Consider the following 24,182-nt stretch of genomic DNA (forward strand, 5'->3'; position numbering starts at 1 on the left):
AAACTAATGGAATTCACGAAGCTTTTAATATTTTCAATTGTACGTATTATTTCCAATGACATCGAGGTTCGTGGTTGTTGGGTACTAATGGCATTTCCATTAGAAATTGTTCTAGTTTAAAGAAACTTTTTACAAGGTAACTTTCTATTAAAAAACATTACATTAATTAATTTAAAATCTTCCACATCTGCTATCATGAAAGAACCTATCAGAATGCCTATTGCTTTAAGCTTTCTACGCTCCCAGACAAGGCATAAGTCCAGGAGTGCCAAACAAGGGTAATCTAAAAGTAATGCATTAATTATGGTGTCACTACCACAACGTGAAAAAAATATGAAAAGATTAGGAATTTAATTTAGCAGATATAAGGATAACTACCATATAAAAAATTCAATAATTAAACAACAAACTCGCACTGCATTGCCTTTTAAGGGTATATTACGATTACGTTCTATACAGTGCAGTTTATTGTCCACTGAAAATTTGTGAAACCTGCCTTTCCTACCTAATAGTAATTACTAGAAACTTGCTATTGGAGATCTCCAGTGGAGCTGGTTAGTCTTCAACACTGTGATTGCTAGCACTATCAGGAGAATATAACAGATTGTAATTTAACATCTATTTCATGATATAAAATAATTAAGAAAAGCATATTCCGAAGTTGTTTTTTATTTTTTTTAACACTTGACTAAAACTAAGACTCGATCTTTATATCGATACCCGTAAAAACCGTAACAAAACTAATAGTAACTTTTAGTACATCCTTATTCGGCGGAAACACTTGTGTTGCCATAATAAAAGCACGCGTCGAATTTGATTTGACAGTTCGCCGCGTCCTAACAGCTGTTTTACCAATTGCCTCGAAAAAGCACGATTTTAAAATCGGTTGAGCTGTTTGCACGTGTCTGAAAGTTAATTTGAAAAAGTATTGTTCATGTTTGATAAGTGTTAAAAATGGAAGAAGAAGTCGGCATTAAAGGTAAATTTTTAACATTACAACCAACAAATGCGGCGTGGAAGCATGGTGCGAAAGGTTTTGTGATAAGGGCATCACGCTACCGGTGAATCGAAAGCGTTCTAGAAGTTTGATCTGTCTAGAAATGATGATATGTACCCGCACTGTGTGTCCACGTAATCTTGCTGAGCAGAAACGTACCCACATGTTTTAATAGCTTTTTTTACCTAGAACATGTAAGCGACGCAATACACGATTGCCAAGCTATTTCGTAATATTATCAAGCAATGCTTAAGTCCTAGGGTGCTGTTTTAGTCATTATTATGTTTTATTATACTCTTGTCTGAGAATAATCGATTGTCGCATAGCAATAGCGACGCAACGCGCACAATATAAAATGGACACTATGCCTCTCATAAAACTGTATAGAGAGAGCATTTCAACAGTTAGGAATTTTCTTTAATTTTTAAACCTTTGCCATGTAATCCATGATATTTTTATTATTAAACTATCAAGCAATTTTCCTTTCATAACTTTTATCTAGCACTTTTAAATGTTCAGCTAAAAATTTGTTGTTTGAACTCAACTTCATAGGTATGTTGGTTATCTATCATGCTCTTAATTGTCCTATCACATTAATTAAAATTATTCTTGATTGTATAACATGTTATTACCCAAGCTACTGGTCAATAACCTATGATGTCTGCACAATTAATTTTCAAAGTTCAAGTTAGGCTCAAAATTGTGTGTAGTTTAGTAAGAAGGATGCAATGTGTTCACAGTGACACGGTTGAGGCGGAGACTGTCTGTGGAAGCTGAGGACGTGAAGTCACCTGCTACACAATCAACACCAACTAAGAAGAGAGGGGGTAGACTAGCAGCTAAGCCACAGTTGGAACTCATTGATGAAAATGGTGAGAAAGTTATGCTGGTGTTAGGCAAATGATTTCTATGCTATGCTTTGAAACAGTTCCATTTTTAAATTTGTATACCATTCATGTTTCTTAATAAAAACTTTTTATACATGTACAATAGTGTGTGCTTTGTAAAATTATAGCAGGCAAATACCTAGTTACAAATGATTTTATTATTTCAATTTAATGATTGAAAGTTACATTTTCATATTAAATCTAAAAACTCAACTTATTCTATTCATGATATCAATTAATTTCAAACCTTTAAGGAAATACCAAGGGTGACAGGATAAAACTGAACACATGTATGCTATCTATTTTTAACATGAAACAAAAAATGTTTTACCCCCACATAGAAGGATTATCATTTCACTGCAATCAAGGAAAGATGTTTTTGTCAACTGTTGAATATTTGACTGTTAATATTGTATCTCTTCTTTGATTTTACTCATAAAGCCTCAGAAGAGAAGTAGTGAATCAGAAGTGTTTTAATTGAGCACTTTATTTTTTAATTAGTAGACATGATACATTCTGCCCATTCTAATGTTTAAAAAAAAATACTTTCATCAAACAGTTATGCATAAACATATTGTGTATCTATGTGTTTAATATATATAAACATAACATAGACATCATTATTTAAAATACTGTGTCAACTTCAAATTAATCTGGAAAAATTACAGCAACTTTACTATTCTTTATCTTCCTTATAGTAAACCCAACTTTACCTAGTCACTTGAAACATTTCAGCTCCAGAAACAGCCCCCAAAAGGACAAGGAAGTCAACAGCCAAAGACATAGCAGATCCTGAACCAGAGAAGACAGTAACACCTTCGCGACGCAGTGCTAGAGTCCGGTCAAATACTAGCATAGTTTCTGAGACCCCTAGCGACATGCCTGAAGATAAGGGCACACCGGCGCGACGAAGCACCCGGATTAAGTCTAACACTAGCCTCATAGCGGAGACTGTGAGTGTAAACTCACCTAGAGCCAAGAGAGCAGCTCGAAGGACTTCTCTTGCTGGTAAGAAATGTTTAAAGTGTCTTGAGTAAATACTGTGTAGGTAGTGGCTTAACAATTGATTGTATATCAGAATGTAAGTTTTCCTTCCTTATATAGACATTTTGGTCAATCAAATTCCTGTGTTAAAAAAACTTAGTCTGGTTGTTCTATAATTTATTCTAGAAGCATAAAATACCAACCATAGGGACCAATTCAAAGTACATTCTTATATTCCTCTTTTGGCATTTGATCTGTACTTCAGCATATTGTCATTTTATGCATGTTATTGTATTTATTTACAGGCAGTGATAATGAAGCTCCAATTACTCCAGTCAGACAGACAAGAAGAACTAGGAAAGACTCTACTTCTAGTATTGATAAGCCAGGTAAATTATCTATAGTTCTTGGTGCGTGTGCATGTCTGTTAGTGTAACATTTTTTTTACTAGTTTCTGTTTGATTAGGTCTAGGCTAGGTCTGATTTATTTACATACTAATACAAAGTACATAAATATTGCATAACAATAAAGTAAGAATTATGTATTATTTTTCAGCTGAGCCTAATGCAGGTAAATTGGGCAGCCAGGTAACTGAAGTCATTGTAGAGGAGTCAGAAACAAATGTCAAAGAAACTAAAAGTACTGCAAGTCCTAAACGCGACTCTCCTGGTACTAGAAAAAGTCCCCGACTGGTCGGAAAATCTGGTAGGAAGAGCTCTTCATTAGATAATGATGGAAACAAAGAAAATGAAGCTCAGGGTGAAAAAGAAGCCAGTGAAACAGTTGCTGCTGAAAAATCTCTGACAGAATCTAAAACTGAAAAAACAAATGACAATGATGAGAAGGCATCAGAGCAAAACAACTTATCAGTGGCCAGTAAGAATCTCATTACAGAATTAGAAGAAGTACCAACTAAAGGCAAAAAGAGCTTAAACAAAAGCACTACAGCTGTTGATGAACCACAAATTAAAAGTAAAAGGAACAGAACCAAATCATGGACCATAATATCTGTCGAACCTTCTCATGAGAGTAGCTTCTGTAGCGACAGTGAAGCATCTAAGAAAAGAAACAAAAAGAAAACTGATAGTCTTAATTTGTCAAACCTATCTGGGTCTGGTGATGGTATTATGGTAAATAACAAAAAGGATACGAAGCAAGAGAACACTTCTCTCAATTCATCTACTCTCTCTAATAAGAAAAAAAATAAGCGAAACGAAATGTCCATGACAGAAGAGACTGCTTCAAATGATGTTTCAATAATAAATTCATCAATCAACAAATCAGTAACAAAAGTATTGGAAAAAAATAATGCTTCGAAAGATATGTCTAAAGATATGGAGGCTTTAAATGCTTCCAAAAATCTAGACGTCAGTGTAACTGAAAAATTCTTTAATCAAAAACCTGAAGATGTTATTAAATCATTGGTATTTATTGATGACTCTGACTCTAATAATGGTAGCATTGGAAAAGAAAATAACAATAAAGATTTAGATAGTGGTGACCAATGCGTTCCGGTTGTAGACCATGTATTGGTAAATGACAATAAACCTGAAACACAAAACAATCTAAGCTATGAACCAATGGATATTGATGAAACTATGCCAGAGAATGTATCACTGAATGATTCTGCTACAAATGAAACAAAATCTGTAAACAGAAAGTCGATCCTAAACTTTTCTCAGATTAAAAATGACAGTCTGAATAAGTCTAAGCGAAAGTCTGTTAACATAGACAATAGCATTCATGAGGGAATCAATAAATCCCAAAGAAAATCTTCCGTAACAGAGACAGTCAATCAAAGCTTAGAAGAATCGAATACATCCAAAAGAAAGTCTTCATTATCAAATGGAGTTTCTGAAGATGTTCCAGACGGAATTTTAAGTCAGTCCTCCTCTCGGAAATCTATCGATGACGGAAATGCAGTCGACAAAAGTATTAATAAATCTAAAAGGAAGTCTTCTATGTCGTCTGAACAGAACATGGAGGAGGATTCGAATAATTCAGGAAGGAAATCTCTTAGTGCTGATACTACATTGAATGATGCAAGCATTAATAAAGGGTCCAATAAATCAAAGAGGAAGTCTTCAATATCTAACATAACTTCTGATGACAATACCAATGAAGGTTCTAACAAATCTACTAGGAAATCTGCAATCGTCGATTTGGCCAATGATGAGAAAATGGATAATACGCTAAATAAATCTAAAAGGAAATCGGCGATGACATCTTCTTTTACAGTAGCTAATGTTAGTATAGCTGAGATGAAACCCTCTGATGTAGACCAAAGCAACAATGATGACACAATGAATAAGAGTACTAATAAATCAAAGAGAAAGTCGTCTATTTCTAACAATGAGAGTATGAATAACAATTTAAATAAATCGAAAAACAAATCTGTGTCCCTAGATAAGACTGATAACGAGAATAAAAGCACTTTGGTCTTATCTCAAATAAAAGATGTGACCGAAACTGAAGGTAACTTAGAATCGAGTGTGCCAAAAGATAATAATGATTCTAATGATCAATTATCAAAGTCTGTAAATGTGCCAAATGTCGTTACTGAAAAAGAAACAGACAAGAAAAATCTGTCACTAACTTATTCAACAAGTACACCTCTTCAACAAAAATCTATGAAAAAATTAGGGCTTCAAATTAACAGTTCAATCATTACACCTAGCAGTGTGAAGAAGGTTGATAAAAAGGACAATTTAAGCAAATCTAAGGTAGAATCGTCTATATTGTCAGAGAAGAATGAGTCTGAGTCTTCAGAAGAAGATGGTTCAGAAGAAGAAGAAGAATCATCAGCGGAAAAAAGCAATCTAATCGATGATGAGGCTGAAGAAGCTAGTGATGACTACGAGTCCGGCGATAGCAGAGATGACGAAGAAAGGGAATATGAAGAACAACATGAAGTTGTAGAGAAGGGTGAAACATTAGATTCCGATGATGAGGATTATTCTGATGACTCTGATTACGAAAAGGGATCGTTCATTGTTAGTTCTGAAAATGAAGATGATGCCTTGCTGAGTGGATCTGGAGATGACCTTGACATGAGTGCTGACGAACTCACAATGAGCGCAAAATCTAAAAAGAAGTTCAACGAACGTAAGACAAAGGAACAGAAAAAAGCGTCTCGAGAAATGTTTGAAGCAAGACATAAACTTAATGAATCAACTAAAGCTAAGTCAAAGAAAAATAATCGTCAGCGTTTGGACTCGTCTTCATCGGAATCGGATGAAGAAGTTGCCGCACAACCAAAGAAAAATAGGCGTCAAAGAATCGATTCAAGTCAAGATATCAGCGCAGCACAGTCGGACGCCGATAAGTCGCTATCTAAAAAGAAGAAGGCTAAACGACTATCTGAGTCTGTTTGCGAAGATAATGAAAAGGAAATTACAATTCGTGAGGACAACCAAACTGACGAAGCTCAACAAGATCCTTTGACTATACAGAATATTATTAAAGAAGAGCCAAAAACTCCTCAGAAGGCGCTTGACATTTCCACGGTGGCTGTAACCAACATGGATGAAGTTGAAGAAGTGAATGTTGACGAAAATGTATCAATAATGAAATCAAATCAAACATCTGACCCTCTTCAACCTACAGAAGCAGAAAATAATGAGGATGATGATTCTAACGAAGAGTCAATTAGTGAAAATGAAGAAATAACTCAGAATTATGAATCTGTTCTCAATAATTTGAACAAATCTGGCTCAAAGAAGATCAAGTCTACAGATATCTCTCTGGACCTGAATAAAAAGGCAAAGCAAAAGGCTAAAGAGGCTATTGTGGACCAACTGAATTTGACACAAGTAAAGAAAACTAAACAAAAGAAAGCTGGAGCCGAAAATGTTGCCGAAACTAAGAAATTGGATAAATCTTTGGGTAATAAGAGTACTGATAAGGTGGAAAAGCAAGCTGATATTTCTGAAGCTTCATCCGATTCTATTGACATGAAACTATTGTTCCCTGAAGATAGCAATGACAGTGGCATGATAATGGAAGACAAGAAAGAAATAAAACAAAAAGATAATGTACCAGAAGATTTCATACCTCTGAAGAGAAGTCAAGCCAAAACCAACATTCTTGAGAACACTGGTAAGAAATTATTTATTGAGCTCAAATATTTTTCATTTTATATGCTCACAACTTGTCTGCTAATAACGTAACAATTTTATGAACTAAAATAATTTCATTGCACTCTCACATTGCAATCACAATGTTTGAACAAGTGTTTAACATTTTCGAATTTATTTTCAGATACGTCACTAAACAAGTCGAAGGATGAATCCATATTGAATGTGAGCGGCAAAAAGAAAAATAAAGGCAAGTCATCCGGAACTGAGGAAGATACGGTAACAAGTAAGTTCATGAAGGCTTTTCAAAGCAATTGTTAGTTTCATTATGTGATAAGTCTATAATTAAATATGTTTCTCACATTTTACTTGCTTCTATTTCAGGTACTCAAGATGAAAATCTCTGTTTCTTTGTGGACACAGCTGGTACTCTGTCCAATTCAAAGAACATGGATGCCAACACTTCTATTAGGAACAGCGCTAAAAAGAATAAACAAAAGAATAACGTGTCTTTCGCCAATATTGAAGAAGCTACTGTTGATGGTATGTTTTAATTATATGTACTTTCTGTAACGTCTAGTTAGTAGTCTAGGTTTTACGAATATTACCCACACATGCAAAGAAATTGTAGCTTTCTAGCAATTAGTATTAGTAAAAGCCGATTTTATTCTATTAATTGTAAGTCGTTGTCACATTCCCAAAAATCGCTGCTGAATACAAAGGGCTTCCCCAGTAATTCCATCGTTTTGGCAGCATTCCATCCAGTTGTTCCGGAGATTGCCGGTCATCATCCTTAGTCTGTCTCGTACTACTAATCGCCCATATTAGTAGTATGCCTCCCATGGCAGCAATTGAGTTATATTATAGACTAGCTTCTGCCAGCGGTTTCACCCGCATCCCGTGGGAACCTCTGCACGAACTCGGATAAAAATTCCTCGATAAATAGGCTATCTGACACCGAAAGAATTGTTCAAATCGGACCAGTAGTTCCTCAGATTAGCGCGTTCAAACAAACAAACTCTTCAGCTTTATAATATTAGTATAGATTTTCAGTTCTCATTTATCTTGTAAAAACTTTTCAGATGACGCTGATGATGCTCCACAAGAAGTTTCATACCGAAGCAACAAAAACAAGTCCATACAAGACTTGAATACCACTGCTAATGAGGTAATACAGGCTGATAACACAAATGGAACACCAAATCAAAGTGCCAAAAAGAAGAAGAAAAATAAGAAAGGACTGAATACATCTCAAAATCCGGATATTACCCTGATTGAAAATGAAGGTTTGTGTTTTAGTTCATGAATGTAAAAATTGGTTATTTAATTTAAAAAGAGTTATGAATATGGTCATATCAGTTCTTCTTCCTCCTGCCCTATACCCAATTTTATTTGGGGTCGGTGCAATATGTCATCCTCTTCCATTTTTCCCTGTCACTCATCATACTGCCAGTCACTCCTTTCCTATTCATGTCATCGAATATGGTCATATCAATGTAGACTATTTTTCTGAACATGTTATATGATACCAGCATCTCCAAGCTACACCAATAATAAATTTTATTCATTACTTAATTACTCATGCCCCTAAAGATATTTATCTATTTGCAGATGATGTTGCAGAGAAATCTATAAATACTTCTGCGACCAATGTGCCAAATGGTAGTGCCAAAAAGAAGAAGAAGAGACTGTCCGAATCTCAAACAGAGAACGAAACAGGTACCTATTCACTTTACCTTTATCTATACTAATATTATGAAGAGGAAAACTTTGTTAGTTTGGTTGTAATGGATAAACTCAAAAACTACTGGACCGATTTTAAATATTCTTTCACCATTAGAAAGCTATATTATCTGTGAGTAACATAGGCTATATTTTATCCCGGTGCGGGCAGTAGCTCCCACGGGACGCGGGTGAAACCGCGGGAAAACGGCTAGTAATTCCATAATTTTGTTCTGGTATTCATGGATTATCTCAGCTTTGTAAGTCATGTGCGGTACTTGCAGTAGTATATTTGTCCACCAGCATAAGCTTTAGTAAAAACTTTTGTGATATCTATGACACAATGTCTATTGAAATCACTCCAATGTCATCTGCTTTTCTTAAACAAAAATTGACATTTACAATTTCAAAATCTCTTGATTTCCAATAACCTAATTTACATTATGAATATGATGTAAGTTTTTAATAAAGAGTATTTTTATTTCAGAAAATGATACTCCAGCAGAAACAATCCAGAATATTTCTTTAGGCAGTGCCAAGAAAAACAAACAAAAAACTGTTGCTGATACCACTGAAGTGGAAATAGTGAAAGTCAACAAAGGTATATTTATTTAAACACGTTATTTTTACCAAATACTTGATTTTAAGAATTTGAATTATTCTATTAATTTATAATTTTCTTGCAGATGATGAAGATGTAAGCATTCAAGAGCAAAACACAAAGACACGCAAACGTAAATCATCTGCTAATCAGTCAATTGACGCAATCGACATCAAAGGTTCGTTTACACATAATGAGAATACAAAATGAATACAACTTCTGACTAACTGAAATCAAAATCAAGCAATGTTGGCAATACCATTTGTTGGCAATTGTTGGCAATGAATTTCACAAGTCGTTTTACTTCATTAAACTATTTACATCAATACAAAAAAACGATATTGCAAATACATATTATGTACTTTTACCACATTGAATACATATTCTCAACAAAAGTTGAGTAATGAGACGTTATTTAGTGCTAATGTATTAACATTTCTCCCTCAATTTCAGATGAAGTTCAACTAACTAACGACGAGTCCTTGACGACAAATAATAAAAAGAAGAAAAGGAAAATATCTAACAATGACCAAAATCTCCAAGCTCAGGTTGAAGGTAGGTGATCTTACCAAAGTGATTATGAAAAATCAATAATAATTAAATTCAAGTTCATACAAAACAGATGGTGCTGTAGAATGTCCTCTGTTAGCTATTTGTCAAACTATTTGAAGATTGCATAATGTGCAGTTGCAGTCTCTTTTCAAAATTGATTGATTTTTCTCCATAACTATAATTTCATTAATTTTAGATACCGCTGTCGCAGCACAGGAGCAAGAACCTAAGTTACCTATTGAAAATACCAAAAAGAAAAGAAAGGAAGTACAAAATCAAGAATTGGCTAAAATTGGTGAAGGTATGATTTTTATAATATTTTAATTTTATTCTTGGTTTTGCTTGCTGGACCCATTGATATACTGTTTTCATTATTAACACTAATTATAAATTAACTGTAATTTCAGAAAATACCAAAAAGAACAAAAAGAGGAAGGAAAGGGATGATGACGATTTCAGTAAAATATCAAAAGTAAGTCACAATTGTTTATTTATTTCTAAATAGAAACAAAACCATAGAGTGATACATGGCATTAATTAATCACTTTCACTTTACAGGTTCTTAAACAAAATTCCTTTGACAAGGTTCATGTTCCACGACTTCCTTCAATTGTACTAAATCAATTGGACGATAAACCTAATAAAAAAGATATAATTGAAGGAAATAAAATGAATGTCGTTGCAACTTCAACATTTGTTGTGGAAGAAACAAGGAAAAGAAGGAACAAACCATCAAACTACTTAGAAGAAAGTATTTACATAAATGACGATAAGGATGGGAAAAAGCAGAAAGGTTCCATCAAGAAACCCAAAGTTTTGCCTTTCATACCAACAGCTTCAACATCAGGCAGTGGTTTTACCACTAATTTTAAAGTTAACATAATTCCTCAGCATACAGAATTTGTTGCTCAAGCTAAAGATGCACTCAATTTCAAAAACGATTACTTGCACCAGAAAAAAATAAAGAAATTAGGTACCTTTGAAATGTATAAAAGACAAAGGAATATTAAAATCTCGAAATTTTAACACCTCTAGTAGATGCAAACTATGTTGCCATGATACCGCCTTATTACTTTTCCAGTGTTAATTTAGTTTATAGGCTGTTTGTTTCATTAATATGACTACACGATTATTGTTAGATCTTTATAAACATGTTAATTCAATTGTTGTAAATTGAAAATGACCAAAAGCAAAGCTACATTTTTTACAACCATTTACTGCATATTTGAATAGGTAGATATGACTTTTTTTCTTTTTCATTGTTTGTAATGTAACTTTAATTTGTTGGCTGAATAATGTTACTGTGTTCAGCATGGTTGACCTCTGCTTATTTTTCGACATAATTTTTATTTCATTTTTACATTTTTCGTTGATAGGTTATTTAATTGTCTGGATGGAATCTTAGGTATGAATTTCTATTCCTAGCTACCAACAGTATCGCAGGCTTATAAGAGAATTTGGCATTATTTCTATTACATTGTGAGATGCCATATCATTTGTACGTTATTAGATATTAACATTACAATATTCAGAATTTTCAATTATTTTGATTTGACTGCAAGTGTTCTTATGTACATTTTAATTTTACCGCCACACTGTTTGATTTTGTTGGTAGTAGCCGCTAGAGAGCGCTGGCGTCAGAAAAAAGTGGTATCGCCCTTGTGCCTTCTGTTACCAATTTGTACTAATTTAAATTCAGACATACTATTATTTTCTTCAATAAAAATATTCTTTGAAAGGAAATGATTATTTTAACATAGATATTTATAACTCTATATTTACACACACTCCAGAAGTACTTCCCGCCTTATCATGCCGGTGTAAACAAACCGCCATGTTGTTGTGAATGGACGAGCCATGTAACCGGTAAGTGTTATTGTAAGTATGATGTAAACCACACAATATCATCAAAAAGTTGATTATTTAATTATATTTCTAATTATTAAGTAGCTTATAAAAGTCTACATGAACTATATTAAAATTTCATCATAAATAGTAATTCACTTGAGTAGTGACGTCAACTACTAGCGAGGGGAAGACCAATAGCAGCAGTTTACGATTAGTCACGTGGTTTGAGTCCTCCAATAGGAGAGAAGCCCATTCTTTGTGTACCTTTTCACAGTATAGTAAAACAGATTGTGGTTTTTATATGGAGTGAGTGGTGTATATCTGTCAATCTAATGACGATAAAAGCGTAAATGTGTGAAATTCAGGATTATTCTGTCGAGCTTAAGGATATTTATAACAATAAATATTCGGTAAGTCATGTTACAATCTATAAATATGCTATAATTCGTTTCAGTTCGATAAAACAAGGAATTCATAGTGGGAAAGTCCAACGAGTTAACATGTCCCGCTCTTTTTGATGTCATTATATCAATTTTGTTGTCATCAGTAATACAAATTATGCTAATATTGTGGAAAAACATTATTTAGTTCATCCCGATTTGATTCTCACTGATCACTTTTTAGTTTCGTAGTCACTTTATTAAAATGGCGGGAAATCATTCGAGCTCTTTCCCACATGGACGATATAAAATCTAGTTTTAATTGATTAGGTAATGTCTGGAACCGTAAGCACAATACTGTTGTTTTCAAGACATATAATAGATTTTAATTATCATACATTATATGGCAAGTTCGTTATTTTTCCAGTTCTGTTATGTATCTAGATAAACACAAATAACGGACATTCATTATTTTATATTCTGTCTCTCTTTCTCACAGTTCTTCAATGTCTTGTTGATAACGACAACATCGTGAAAATTATTATTATTTGTTAGTGTCGTTTATGTATTTGTTTTGTAAAAATATCTAAGATAAGATGTTGATTGCTTCTTGCGGAAAATGATGTATAAGTCTATAGGAAGGAAGCAGTTAAAAACGGCGGCAATTAATCGTCAATGAATTTACAAACTGGACTGGTCGGTTGTAAATTTTGTAGTAGGTTCCTACAAGTAGGTTCTCCTGTTCTATTTACGGTCTAGGCATGCCACGTTCTATGAGTAGCTGATCGAGAGTTTCAACGTTGTGCGGATGATGTAGGTATTCTTTCAGATCAACATTCCTAATAGGCATCTCTAATCATAATACATAATTATTATCAACTAATAGGTAAGTAGGTACCTAACAGATAAATATTTTCAAATTTTTCTGGGTTTTTATAAAGTAGGTGTGCATAAGTTATCGATTGTTATCAGGATAAATAGCTTTTTAATTATTATTTTTTCTATTGAATACAGTCCCAGCCCAACTATGGGACTATTTTACTAGAAGGATCGTAATAAATCAAATAATTACTATACAAATGTAATAAAAGCTTTTTTTGGTATCGTATAATGGCAGGTAATAGGTATAACGTATATAAATCCACGAAGCGATTTGTTCCCACGGCCGGTTTTGAGCGAGCGAGAATTTCAAAACGTTGAACAATGAGTGCAACGTGCTCTTGTAGTTGTGAATGCACGAATCGGTGTGGCAGTGCATTTTGTACATGTGTGCGTGCTTTAGTGCACTCGCCGAGACGGGCCGGGTGGCGTTTTACTGCAACCTATCAATGCGCCGAGTTTATCAATGTGTTTCTATGTAGGTGTAAACAACAAGATGCTGCCGACTGCAGTAAATATTTTGATGCTGTCAATAAACATTCGCTCTGAAATAAACTGATAAGTAAATCAGAGACGTAAGAGGTCAATTACGTTACAAACACAATAATCATTGCTATCATGCTAGGTGGAAAACGTCGGCAATGACAGCCATGTGTAAAAGTATAATTAGGCTACCCAAATAACTATCATTTTTTTTAACTAGAGGTTGTTAAGGCAAGATACCATTAACAGGAATATAAAACCAAGCCTAATTTAAGCCTTGCAACTTCCTAAAGCACTGTTAAATTGAATTTACAGTGTTCTTTCAATACTGTATCCTGTATCCATTCGGATGACTTTCACTAACAATTTGATACGAATCTTATATTTTACTAACGACCTTCAAATATTACCAATTCTAATCATTCCATAATTTATTATAATATAATATCGGTCATTCACCACTAGAACTCGACAACATCGAAACGAAATCAGTGGATTTCATTCTAGAATTAAGGGGTATTTATGTGTAACCTAGTTATTAACTATCACCTGTCTAGGTACCTACTTTTAGGAGAGTTAAAATGCGAATTACAATAAAATTATGTAGGTTGGTAGATACCTACCTCTACCTAGATACCTATTCATAGATCGTTGAGTCAGTAATTTACAGCGAGGCCGATGACCTCTGCGCCATCTGTCTTTTCCGACTCTTCACGTATGCTGTGCAAACTTTGAAATATTTTGTGAATTTAAAATACATGATTGACCAGTCAATGTTTACGATCTACATACCTATACCTATCAATCTCCCTAAATTTTTTTTACAAAAAAATTGAGGCTTTTGTTTCTTTAAGTCTCATTTAACCCGATCTACTATATTGTTGATACCTATTTACCTATATGTTACTGCTATCGACAAACTCACAATCATATTTTCCGGTCTAGACTCAACAATACACATACCTACATAATTCCAGCTACCTATAAAACTTCAGCTGAAATATTTCAGTTTCCCTCCCCATGTTTGAAACAGGCAACTTTGAGAAAGCTGAGGTGAGGGGACAAACTCGCGCATGCAATCAATACAGAACCCCACCCAGAAGCTTCGTATCGAGGCTGCGCGCGCAACACTGTCCTCCCCCTTGCGCGTTTTTCGCGCCAAATATTTTTGTACAATATTTAATGGAAGATTAGAAGATGAATATTCGTAGGCAAAAATATTTGTAGATTTTTCTTTACAACTTTATTAAACTGAACGATTTACTTTTCCCCGTGTTAGTAAACTCGCAAATATTTAATTTAATTAATCAATAACTTGTTCAAATAACTTATTCTCAATCTCAATGTAATAAATTATCGCTAGAAAGTAACTAAACATTTTCCGAGACGTCGAGTTTCCGCGACTCGTGCACGAGCGCCGACCATCGGCGCAAGAGCCGACCACGATGAGTTCAAGGCGAGCGCGCGCGGTCAGGTTCGAGGACACGGGCGGCGGCGGCGGCGGCGACGGGCCCCTTGCGGCGCCTCCACAACTCCTCACTATAATATCCACCATCTATCTTACTACTGAAACTTGTAAGGCCTGAATAAAAAATATCGGTTACAGAAAATACATAAATTCAATACTTGAATGCATTAATTCATACTTGCCATCTCATGAAGAAGTCTTTTAGTTATATACTCATTTGTATACTTACTAGTAAGCATAACTTACCCGAGTGTTACAGAAAATCAAAAGGAAATTGTATATACCTAGCTAGTATTTAATTTAATTTTTTTGAAATGTACAGCATAGTACAGTCTGCACTAGACCAGGGGCCCGATTCTCCTAATTTTACTTACGCGACCTTCGATTGACGTTCGACTCGATTCGACTGAGATCCAATCCCGACTCGATTACTATTGAAGCGTATGTGGCATTCCGCTATTTTTTCTTTGAAATAAACGTTTTTATCCTTTTCTGTCATTCAATAATGAATCATTTTGTCTGCAAATGATTTACGATTGCAAAATGGTTGTACAGCAAACTACCGTATAGACCAAAATCATCAAAATAGCAGACCAATCGCACACCAATCAAATGTCAATCGAATTCGATTGGTCTTTTATTAGTAGCAGAATGCCCGATATGGTTAAAACTGCTATTACGATCATATTGCGATTCGATTTCTATTCGATTTTGACATTATTAACTTAGGAGAATCGGGGCCCTGCTAAGCTGATGTCTACTATTTCATCTTAACGCATACCTCCTCACACAACTACTGTTTTTTTTCTCAATCATGTTCATATAGCACGTAGTCGTGAGCCACATGAACTCGAGAAATAATATTTTTCGAGTTCATGGTCCATAATGACACGACATCAGGGCTATGTATGGACTTTTTATTATACTAATTCAACGTTGCCTACATTTTGGAATTTAAATCATAATCTTTCTAGTCTTCATAGCCTTAGCCGCCGTACAGCTTCCTAAAAAGTAGGACCTACCAAAGTCAAAATAAATGCTTGCGTAAACTCAAAAGGGAGCGACGTGGCATGGCGGGGCCGCAATGTATTAGGGGTTGATTCCCCCCTCTTTCGATCCTTTATATTGCCATCTCTTTTTCGCACCCCATTTGTAACCATCCCTTTTCTACCTACGAAGTAAGGTGTGTGTCCGATTTTCGATCCCGTTATCCTGTTTGAGCGGGAAAAGTTTATACCTCGGTAGATAGAATTTTTGGAATGAATAACTCGCAGCAGGTAGATTGCCGTTGCTAAAACTACCCCGTTCCAATATTTGTACAATGCAAGTTTTAACTGACCCATGTAATTGAGGATTAACAAAGTAAAAAATTGAACACAATGTATAAAGTTTTAACCAGTTCATATGATGATAATACCGCTTATTCCTTATCAGTCATTACACTCATTCGGATTATTTATGTTCCACAGAAAACACTGTTCGCTAAAAGGATATAAAAATTAGGTATTTGTAGGGTTAAAACAATATTATGGTTAGAGACCTGAACAAATCGTGCTTAGACATAAATAAACTCTAGGTGTAACAATAATAAATTCCTAAAATCTTAATCAAAATCTGTTCGTACTTACGTACTAACGATAAGGCAGTAAACCTGTTTTATCAAGGCCTAGTTTCTTGTGCAGTTCTAGTATGCACTACATTCACTATAGGTACCATAATTTATCCAAAAATGGTTCAAATTCATAATGTAATGCACGTTAATTGTGAATCAGAGAAGAAATAATGATATTATGCGTTCATTCATCTCTTCTTAATCAGAAGAAGATGAAAGTATTACGTGTGGGTAACTATTACACACAACATGTTAATGGATCACGGACATAACAGCATACCAGAACAAGTTATTTATAGAGACGAGTAAAAGCATGGACAAAAAACTTCGTCCCGAATGTTACATTGGAAGCCTTCCGAGTGGTTCCGTTCGTTAGTTTTTATACACGCCAGCTTGTAAACGACCCAGTCGGGATTGCTCGAACCCTCGTCCAACAGATCGTGGGTTGGTGTAGGTCTTCATAAAAAAAGGATGGAATGGGATATAAAAATGTTTTTAGCTCAGTTACCTCAAATGATAAAACGTTTATTTTTGTAGGTAGGTACTTCTAAAAAAAAACAATACATTGTGTAGGCAAAACAAATGAACTGAATTCATGTATCACAAAGATATTCAGTAATTACTATTTCATTACGTGTAAACAACACAACACTTTGTACTCCTTCGCTGTTGGGGTAGCGCATACCTTAGGTAGAAACAGGTTTCTGTACTACGTAGTGGTTTCATTGTACCGGCTCTCCCGTCCCACTGTCTCGGCTCAGTAGATTGAAACTGTGTTTTGTAGAAGAAATTGGCGCGAAATCTATTCCAATGTTTACGAAAACATCAATGTCGGTCATAGAACTTTACTATCTACGTTCCAGATACACCATTCTGTAGTTTTATTTTATTTATATATATCCAACAGCACCCATACTAACGACATATCGTTTCTTGTTTCAGTGGAGCTCCGACATGGATTTATACATCACAGATTCACTCCAGGATATGCTGGATATGGATATAAAAAATGAAATTGCAACAGACCTTAGCAGTATGACAGACTTTGCCGTTAGTATATTGCCTATTACCTACCAAACAATAATTAAGACAGTGCTTTGTTGTCAATTAGTCTTACCAAATCAATTTTTAATTGCAGGACACTTTAGGATCACATTTTTCGGAGCTGCCTCCGTTATTGGATATGGACACAGATAATTCGGCAACTTGGCTTAATAATAGTTCTAGTTTTGTTCATAATCTGGATCTATATGGATCCGAGGCAAATGCAGTAATGGTTAATCCAAATTCTGTCATGCCTTCCACGTTTGTTGAAACTCCTGTAAAAAGTATAGTGAAGGAGGAAGCTTCGAACTTATTGCTAACATCGGCTGCAGCAAACGACGATTTAAGCAACAATAGCATATCGATTCCGAGTCCCAAAGAAGAAAAAAGTCATTTAACATTCTCGCCGAATGCAATAAAAGTATCAAAAGTACAGGAACCAGAAGAACCAAAAACCAAGAAAAGCTCGGAGTTAGAGGAAGCGACACAAATGGTGATTTATGTAAGGAAACATGAAAAGAATGTTGTAAAAGATTTATTGAAAGATTTGGACAAATCTAAAGTATCAAGTATCTCTACGCCAACCACGGTTAGAATAAAAAGTCAGTCAGAATTAATAAAGGTTAACAACAAAAGCTGTTCAATTTTAAATACAAGCCAAAAAGTTGCACACTCATTAGGAACAAAAACAATAATATCTGGTAATATTCACATATTGGATCCTCAACAAATTAACAATTCTAGAACAATTTTAGCAAATGGAAATAAAAACCAGGCAACAATATTAATTGACAATTCGTCATTAAGTAACAATAGGCAAATAATTAAAACTTCTGTGAATGGCGGTTTTACGTTAGACACTAGCCATACTAAGTTTTTGAACGCGTCAAGCAAAACGAATGCTGGAGAGTTTCCTAAGCCAGCATACTCTTATTCATGTTTAATAGCAATGGCTCTGAAAAATTCAAGAACAGGCAGCTTACCTGTTTCAGAAATTTATAACTTTATGTGGTGAGTAGCACTTAAAAAATATGTCCATCAAAATTAAATGACAATAGTAGTTCATTGTTGTAAAAACATTATTATTATTTACAGTCAGCATTTCCCTTATTTCAAAACTGCGCCAAATGGATGGAAAAATTCAGTCAGGCATAACCTTAGTTTGAACAAATGTTTTGAAAAGATCGAAAAACCGTCAACAAATGGAAGTCAAAGAAAAGGTAATTTTATTGTTAATATATAACTATTAACTTAATTGTATAAATAATCAAAGAGAATAACAGAAATAAAATACTAGCTATACTAAAAAATATCATCTATTCTTACAGGATGTCTCTGGGCCATGAATCCTTCAAAAGTTGGAAAAATGGACGAAGAAGTGCAAAAATGGTCACGAAAAGATCCACAGGCTATCAAGAAGGCCATGGTTTATCCAGGTACATATTTTACAATATCAAAATCTATTCATTCGCCGTTTTGTTAGTTGTAGAAAAAAAAAATGTTAATATTGTCCATAGCATCTATCTTACTCCAAAATTTTTGTTTTTTTAGAAAACTTAGAGGCTCTAGAAAGGGGTGAGATGAAATACAGTGGAGTAAGCGGAGACAATGAAGCAGATGATGATGCTGATGTTGACGCTGACCCCGACCTGGACGCCGACGTCGAAATAGACCCCGAAGTCAAAGAGGAGGTTGAAGAGGAAGAGGCTATTATAGAACAGGTGAGACACCATAATCTTTTTTTCCGTCGGTACAGATTCAAAATTAAAACAGAAGTTTGGTACACCGTAATTTAAGCTAATTCTTATGATGATATTTGTGGTAACCGGCCAGAGAACGCCATATCAGAGCGAAACAGTGGTATTAAAATAATTTTATCTGAACACTGGGTTGTTAAAGCATTTCTTAAAAACGTCCGCCCTAACGAGACCCAAAATAAATAATACAGTTCTTAATATCGTGTTTTTCTTTTTACGGTCAAAGACCTCATTCACGAATTGTAGAAACAGGTGCAGCAAAATGTCAAATCTTTATCGTGGTCGTCGTTTTTGTTTTGGCAAAACATCTGTTTATGTTTAAACCTGATTCAACAGTATTAATATTTATCTTGTTATTGTGACTTACAGTCTTACTTATAAACGTGAATTAAATAATAAGTTATACTTAAGGGGCGTTTAAGAAAAAATCTTACTTATAAACGTGGCTAAATTAAATCATTTTCTTAGCAATGTCTTAAATGAGCTGTCAAATTAAGTAGCCTCACACCCTTGTTTAACCCGCTAATTAGCAAAATGGCTGGATTCGTACCAGCTGATTTTTCATTTCCGGTTTATTGACAGCTCAACTTTTTAATTTTATATTTCACGGATGCCATTGTTGCCATTACACAACGTTTTGATAACAAATATTTTTTTAAGCTACCAACATTCCGGTAGTGTTGAGAAATTAGTATGTTTTTATGTCATTATCTGTTCATTACTTAAGACATGCTTAAGCAACGTTTATAGGTCATAATAATTTAATCACTACTTAAGCCTTTAAGTAGGAATTAGGTAAAACAATGCTTAGAAGATGATTAGTTGATTTTTATAAGTAAGGCTGTTAATGATTAACTTCAATGTTTTTGTGTAGGAGGTGTCTGATCAAGAGTTGGAAGTTGAAGAAATTGTGGAAGGGACAGGCATGGTTGGTGGGACATACAGGCTACTCGCCACGGGACCTTCGTCACTTACCTCATATATTACTGATGTGGAATCCGGCGAAGAAATCAGTGATATTGAAGTGAGTATAACTAAAACTTCTCTCACATGGCTGCAACACCTTACTTAGCTTAAAATAAGAAGAAATCGAAATAAATCAATGCATAATTTCTAATGTGATTTTTTTGTTTTTCAGATTCTTGATCAATCGTATGAAGAAATCGATTTTGATGTCACAAAACCTGTGAAATTAGACTTGTCAATGACAGAAAACTATACAAGTAAGTTTTCGTTTTATTTAACCTTGTATGTATAGACTTGTAAGTTTCAACTTTATTATACCTTTCGTGACCGAATAACAGTTACAGTAGTCCAATGGATTATTCTGTGTAAATCCACTGTGTGATTATTATAATTAAATGTTTCCTTATTTGACTTTGCAGTACATCCAACAAAACGGGCAAAAACAAGCTTCATCTACCAGCCAGTGACAACTCAGACGCACACAAGTAGAAGAAAAACGCCACTCGTCAACCGGGTCGCATTAATGTAAGCAAAATTCCTAAACAACCTAAAAGACTTGTATTCATAGAAAATTGTGATCATAACGTTATGGGGTCAACGATAGTACATAGCGTAGTCTCTCCAGTGATTGTTCCATTGTTAGGTAAAACTTAGATTACGTCAAATAATTCGAATTGTAATAATTAGCCGTGAGTGTGTCGCAGAGTGCTGAATGTGTGTATTATTGTATCAAATTCGATCGTGATAGTCTGTACCAGATAAGTGTATTTACATGTTTTTACGAAAACAAAACACTTGTTACATATCTTACACTGTAAAAATATTATTTGTTAAGCGAAAGCCTGTAAGATGCGACTCGATTATGTCATTATCGATTGTTGTACTTTTATGTTAATGTGAATGATGTGACATTGAATATTGCCCATTAGCGTTTAGAAAGGTGTTGTAGGAAATGATTGTTTGATTTAGCAAGTTACTTAAGGCTGAAGTACAAAATACTTCATATAAACGAACTGAACTCTTTTTCTTTATTTTGTTTTTTATAAATATGGAGGAGATTTCCATTCAGATACTTGAAATGTTTTTTTATCGTCAGTTCGTTTGAATGGACTTAGTACGAAAAGCTGTTTAAATCAGAAAAGTACACATGAAATAATGTATCAGTCTAGCAACAAACGCTGTAGCGGGTATGTGAAATTCCCACCGCTGATGTATATGTAAATATTGTCTGTTACTTATGTTTTATTTGCATATTAGTTGTTGTTAGTGGCAGCTTCTTCTACAAAATTAATAATATCAGTTGAATCATGCTGCCTTCGATTAAAGCTAACCATAGACATAATCTCAAGACATTTTCAGGCAAAAAATAAGATTAGTTCAAATTGTATCCAAGTAAGAACTAATGTTCGAACCTCGCTACAAAGTGGCAAAATTGTTTTATTTATGAAAGCTAGAAAACCTTTTGTTTTTATGTCTATGTCTTTTAGTTAACGTCAACAACACACTATGCTGTACAACTTATTTTTAGTTATTTTACGTTGTACCTGTTAAACATAAACTTGTGTACATACATTTATTTAAATGTACTGTAGAAGCATACCACTTTCATTTTTAATTGTTGCGATTTCAAGAGTAAGATGTGCAATTTCAGTGGATAATACAGGTATTGATGTAATTGGGTATGCCAGTTTCAATACAAAATGCTTAGAAAAATTATGTGAATTGAATCTTGTTAATGGATTGGTTATATTTTCTTGACATCAATTTAACACATTTCCGTGAAAATTAAATTGTAGTTGACGAAATATAATAAGTCCATTACAAAGTAGGTACATATTTTCAAATAGTGTATTATTATGTATGAGATAAAGTTTGGAATGGAATAGACTTGGTCTTTGTAGTATTGGTTGTGTTAGTAGATCTCTCGAATGTAGTAAACGAAATGGTGAGTTTAGTATAAGTACGTCTTAGATTAAGATTTGGAACACGTCACATAGACATGAATAGTCAAGTTTTATTCAATTAATTTTAAATGGATACGAATTGGAATTGAAATGTTATTAACGCTAATAAATTCATTAAAATCGCTTGTAACCGAGTCAAGATCGGTTTTGTATCAACGAAGATTTGAGTTCTTTGAAAACATAGTAGCAATCATGTCTACAGACTGACTCGGCTACACGGCTAGCAACAGCAGATAGATTTACAGACAAATAACATGTTAGAATTCATATGCATAGAGGATATGTTTAATATGTCATTAATAGCCGTTAACAAAATATATACACTCTTTAGATTAGACATAATACTGTGATATAAAGCAATGTTAAATTCGCTACTATAGTAAATAATCCTATTTATCACAATTCATTAAAAACTCTGGTAAATGTTTGTGGACTTATCTGCTTAGCAATTTGTGTAGGCTTTAGGCAAAACTAAACGTAGTTGGTAAACTAGAAACAACTGAGTTAACCAATATGTAAGACGACATTATAATAAGAGATAAAGGAAAGTGATATAAGAAAACTGCTTAGTTTCTCAACATATTTCATGAGGGTTATATAAACTTTTTGAATGTTATACTTCAGGGCGCAATGTTGGGTTTGCTAATTGTGGTAAATAAATTGAGAAGACTATAACATACGGCAAAATTAGTATATAACATACCATGTTTTTGTTGTTCTTTATGTTTTCAAGGATTGTTTTTGTAGGTGAGTATGCTACCAAGTGTATTCTAGGGTAACAGCATATTTAAAGACTTGTTTACATAATAAAGAACGAATTCATGTCATGACAGAGTAGAACAACATTTTGCTACCGCCATGGGATGGGTATGGGTAGGACAGATTCAATGAGATTTGAAAAGTGTCATCACTATCAAACATTCGTTCGGATTTTTACTGCCAGAGATCTTAAAATTTCAAAGTTTGGCTTTACCACTAGTAGTGACCCTAACCTGACTTTTTCGATGTACCTAATTATTAACCTTTGAAATCAATAGTAATAATGTATTGTAAGTAGAAATAGATTACTTAATAAAACAAATTACAAAAACAACACGAAAGTACCCTCTCAGTAATTTCGTTTAATTTAGGTGCTCCATGTATAATATTTAGACACATCAGTGCAATTGTGTATATATAATATCTATTGTAGTGCGTTTTGATATCTCCTGCTATAATTCGATAGTTTAATTTAAATTGATGCGTGTGAATTTAATTAAAATAAATCAATCGTGTTTATGAATTGTATCGTAGATGCCATTTTCCAAAGTAATGTAATAGTTAATGAAGTACCTTTAATAGATAATGTTATGACGACTGCTGCCACGCTTTACCGACTTCACAGCGGTATCAATGAACATTTGGTAATAATTTTACTTAAAACTTTGTAAGTTTGTCAACAATTGTCACTAGCCGCGAGTTAGCTGTAATTTTGTACAATACATAGTTAATGTATTTTTCCACTGCCAGTATTGCAACATCCAAGTAATAAGCATTTAGCATAAGAGTAGCTTTTAGTTTAGCTGTTAGACTACACGTATAAGGAAACCTAGTTGAAGTAAACAATTTTTAATATCATTTTTGTAATAAAATTCAATGAGTACCTACATTCCGTTATTTTTTTCAATAGTTGACTAATGTAGTCAACTATGTATTCCTCGTGGTTTCATTCTCGCCTCAATGGTTCTACTTGTTCCCGCACTTGGTTAAAAAGTAACATAGGGCTGCACACAGTCTACTAAATACCTTCATGTAAAATATGACGGTACCTCATACGATACCTACATACATCTACGCGACAAAGATCGGTGCAGTGTTAATCGCCTTAAGCTGGGCACTCACTTAGCTTAGGTTTCAATGCGAACACGAAGGCGGCTCGCAGTGTGCTCGTGAGGACCGTGGACGAGCCGTACCCACTTGCA

At 34.2% G+C, this 24,182-nt stretch overlaps 2 protein-coding genes across 2 annotated transcripts; both read left to right on the forward strand.

Moving 5' to 3' along the window:
* The first annotated feature begins 799 nt into the window (after nt 1-799).
* LOC110374853 (putative uncharacterized protein DDB_G0282133) lies at nt 800-11,563 on the forward strand. The gene is made up of 15 exons (XM_021332747.3): nt 800-979; nt 1,738-1,869; nt 2,620-2,892; nt 3,174-3,257; nt 3,425-6,967; nt 7,130-7,231; nt 7,330-7,488; nt 8,028-8,231; nt 8,557-8,664; nt 9,155-9,268; nt 9,354-9,446; nt 9,722-9,823; nt 10,017-10,121; nt 10,228-10,292; nt 10,379-11,563. Exons 1-15 carry the CDS (start codon nt 955-957, stop codon nt 10,844-10,846), a joined length of 5,577 nt encoding a protein of 1,858 aa, XP_021188422.3. The 5' UTR covers nt 800-954; the 3' UTR covers nt 10,847-11,563.
* A 354-nt stretch (nt 11,564-11,917) lies between these two features.
* On the forward strand, nt 11,918-23,869 carry LOC110374816 (uncharacterized). Its single transcript, XM_021332699.3, has 9 exons — nt 11,918-12,078; nt 17,433-17,540; nt 17,629-18,545; nt 18,630-18,754; nt 18,863-18,970; nt 19,086-19,255; nt 20,166-20,315; nt 20,430-20,514; nt 20,677-23,869. The coding sequence occupies exons 1-9, from the start codon at nt 12,019-12,021 to the stop codon at nt 20,784-20,786; spliced, it is 1,833 nt and encodes a 610-aa protein (XP_021188374.3). The 5' UTR covers nt 11,918-12,018; the 3' UTR covers nt 20,787-23,869.
* Nucleotides 23,870-24,182: the final 313 nt, after the last annotated feature.

The sequence above is a fragment of the Helicoverpa armigera genome, chromosome 4 (assembly GCF_030705265.1).
Source record: "Helicoverpa armigera isolate CAAS_96S chromosome 4, ASM3070526v1, whole genome shotgun sequence".
NCBI classification, from domain to species: domain Eukaryota; kingdom Metazoa; phylum Arthropoda; class Insecta; order Lepidoptera; family Noctuidae; genus Helicoverpa; species Helicoverpa armigera.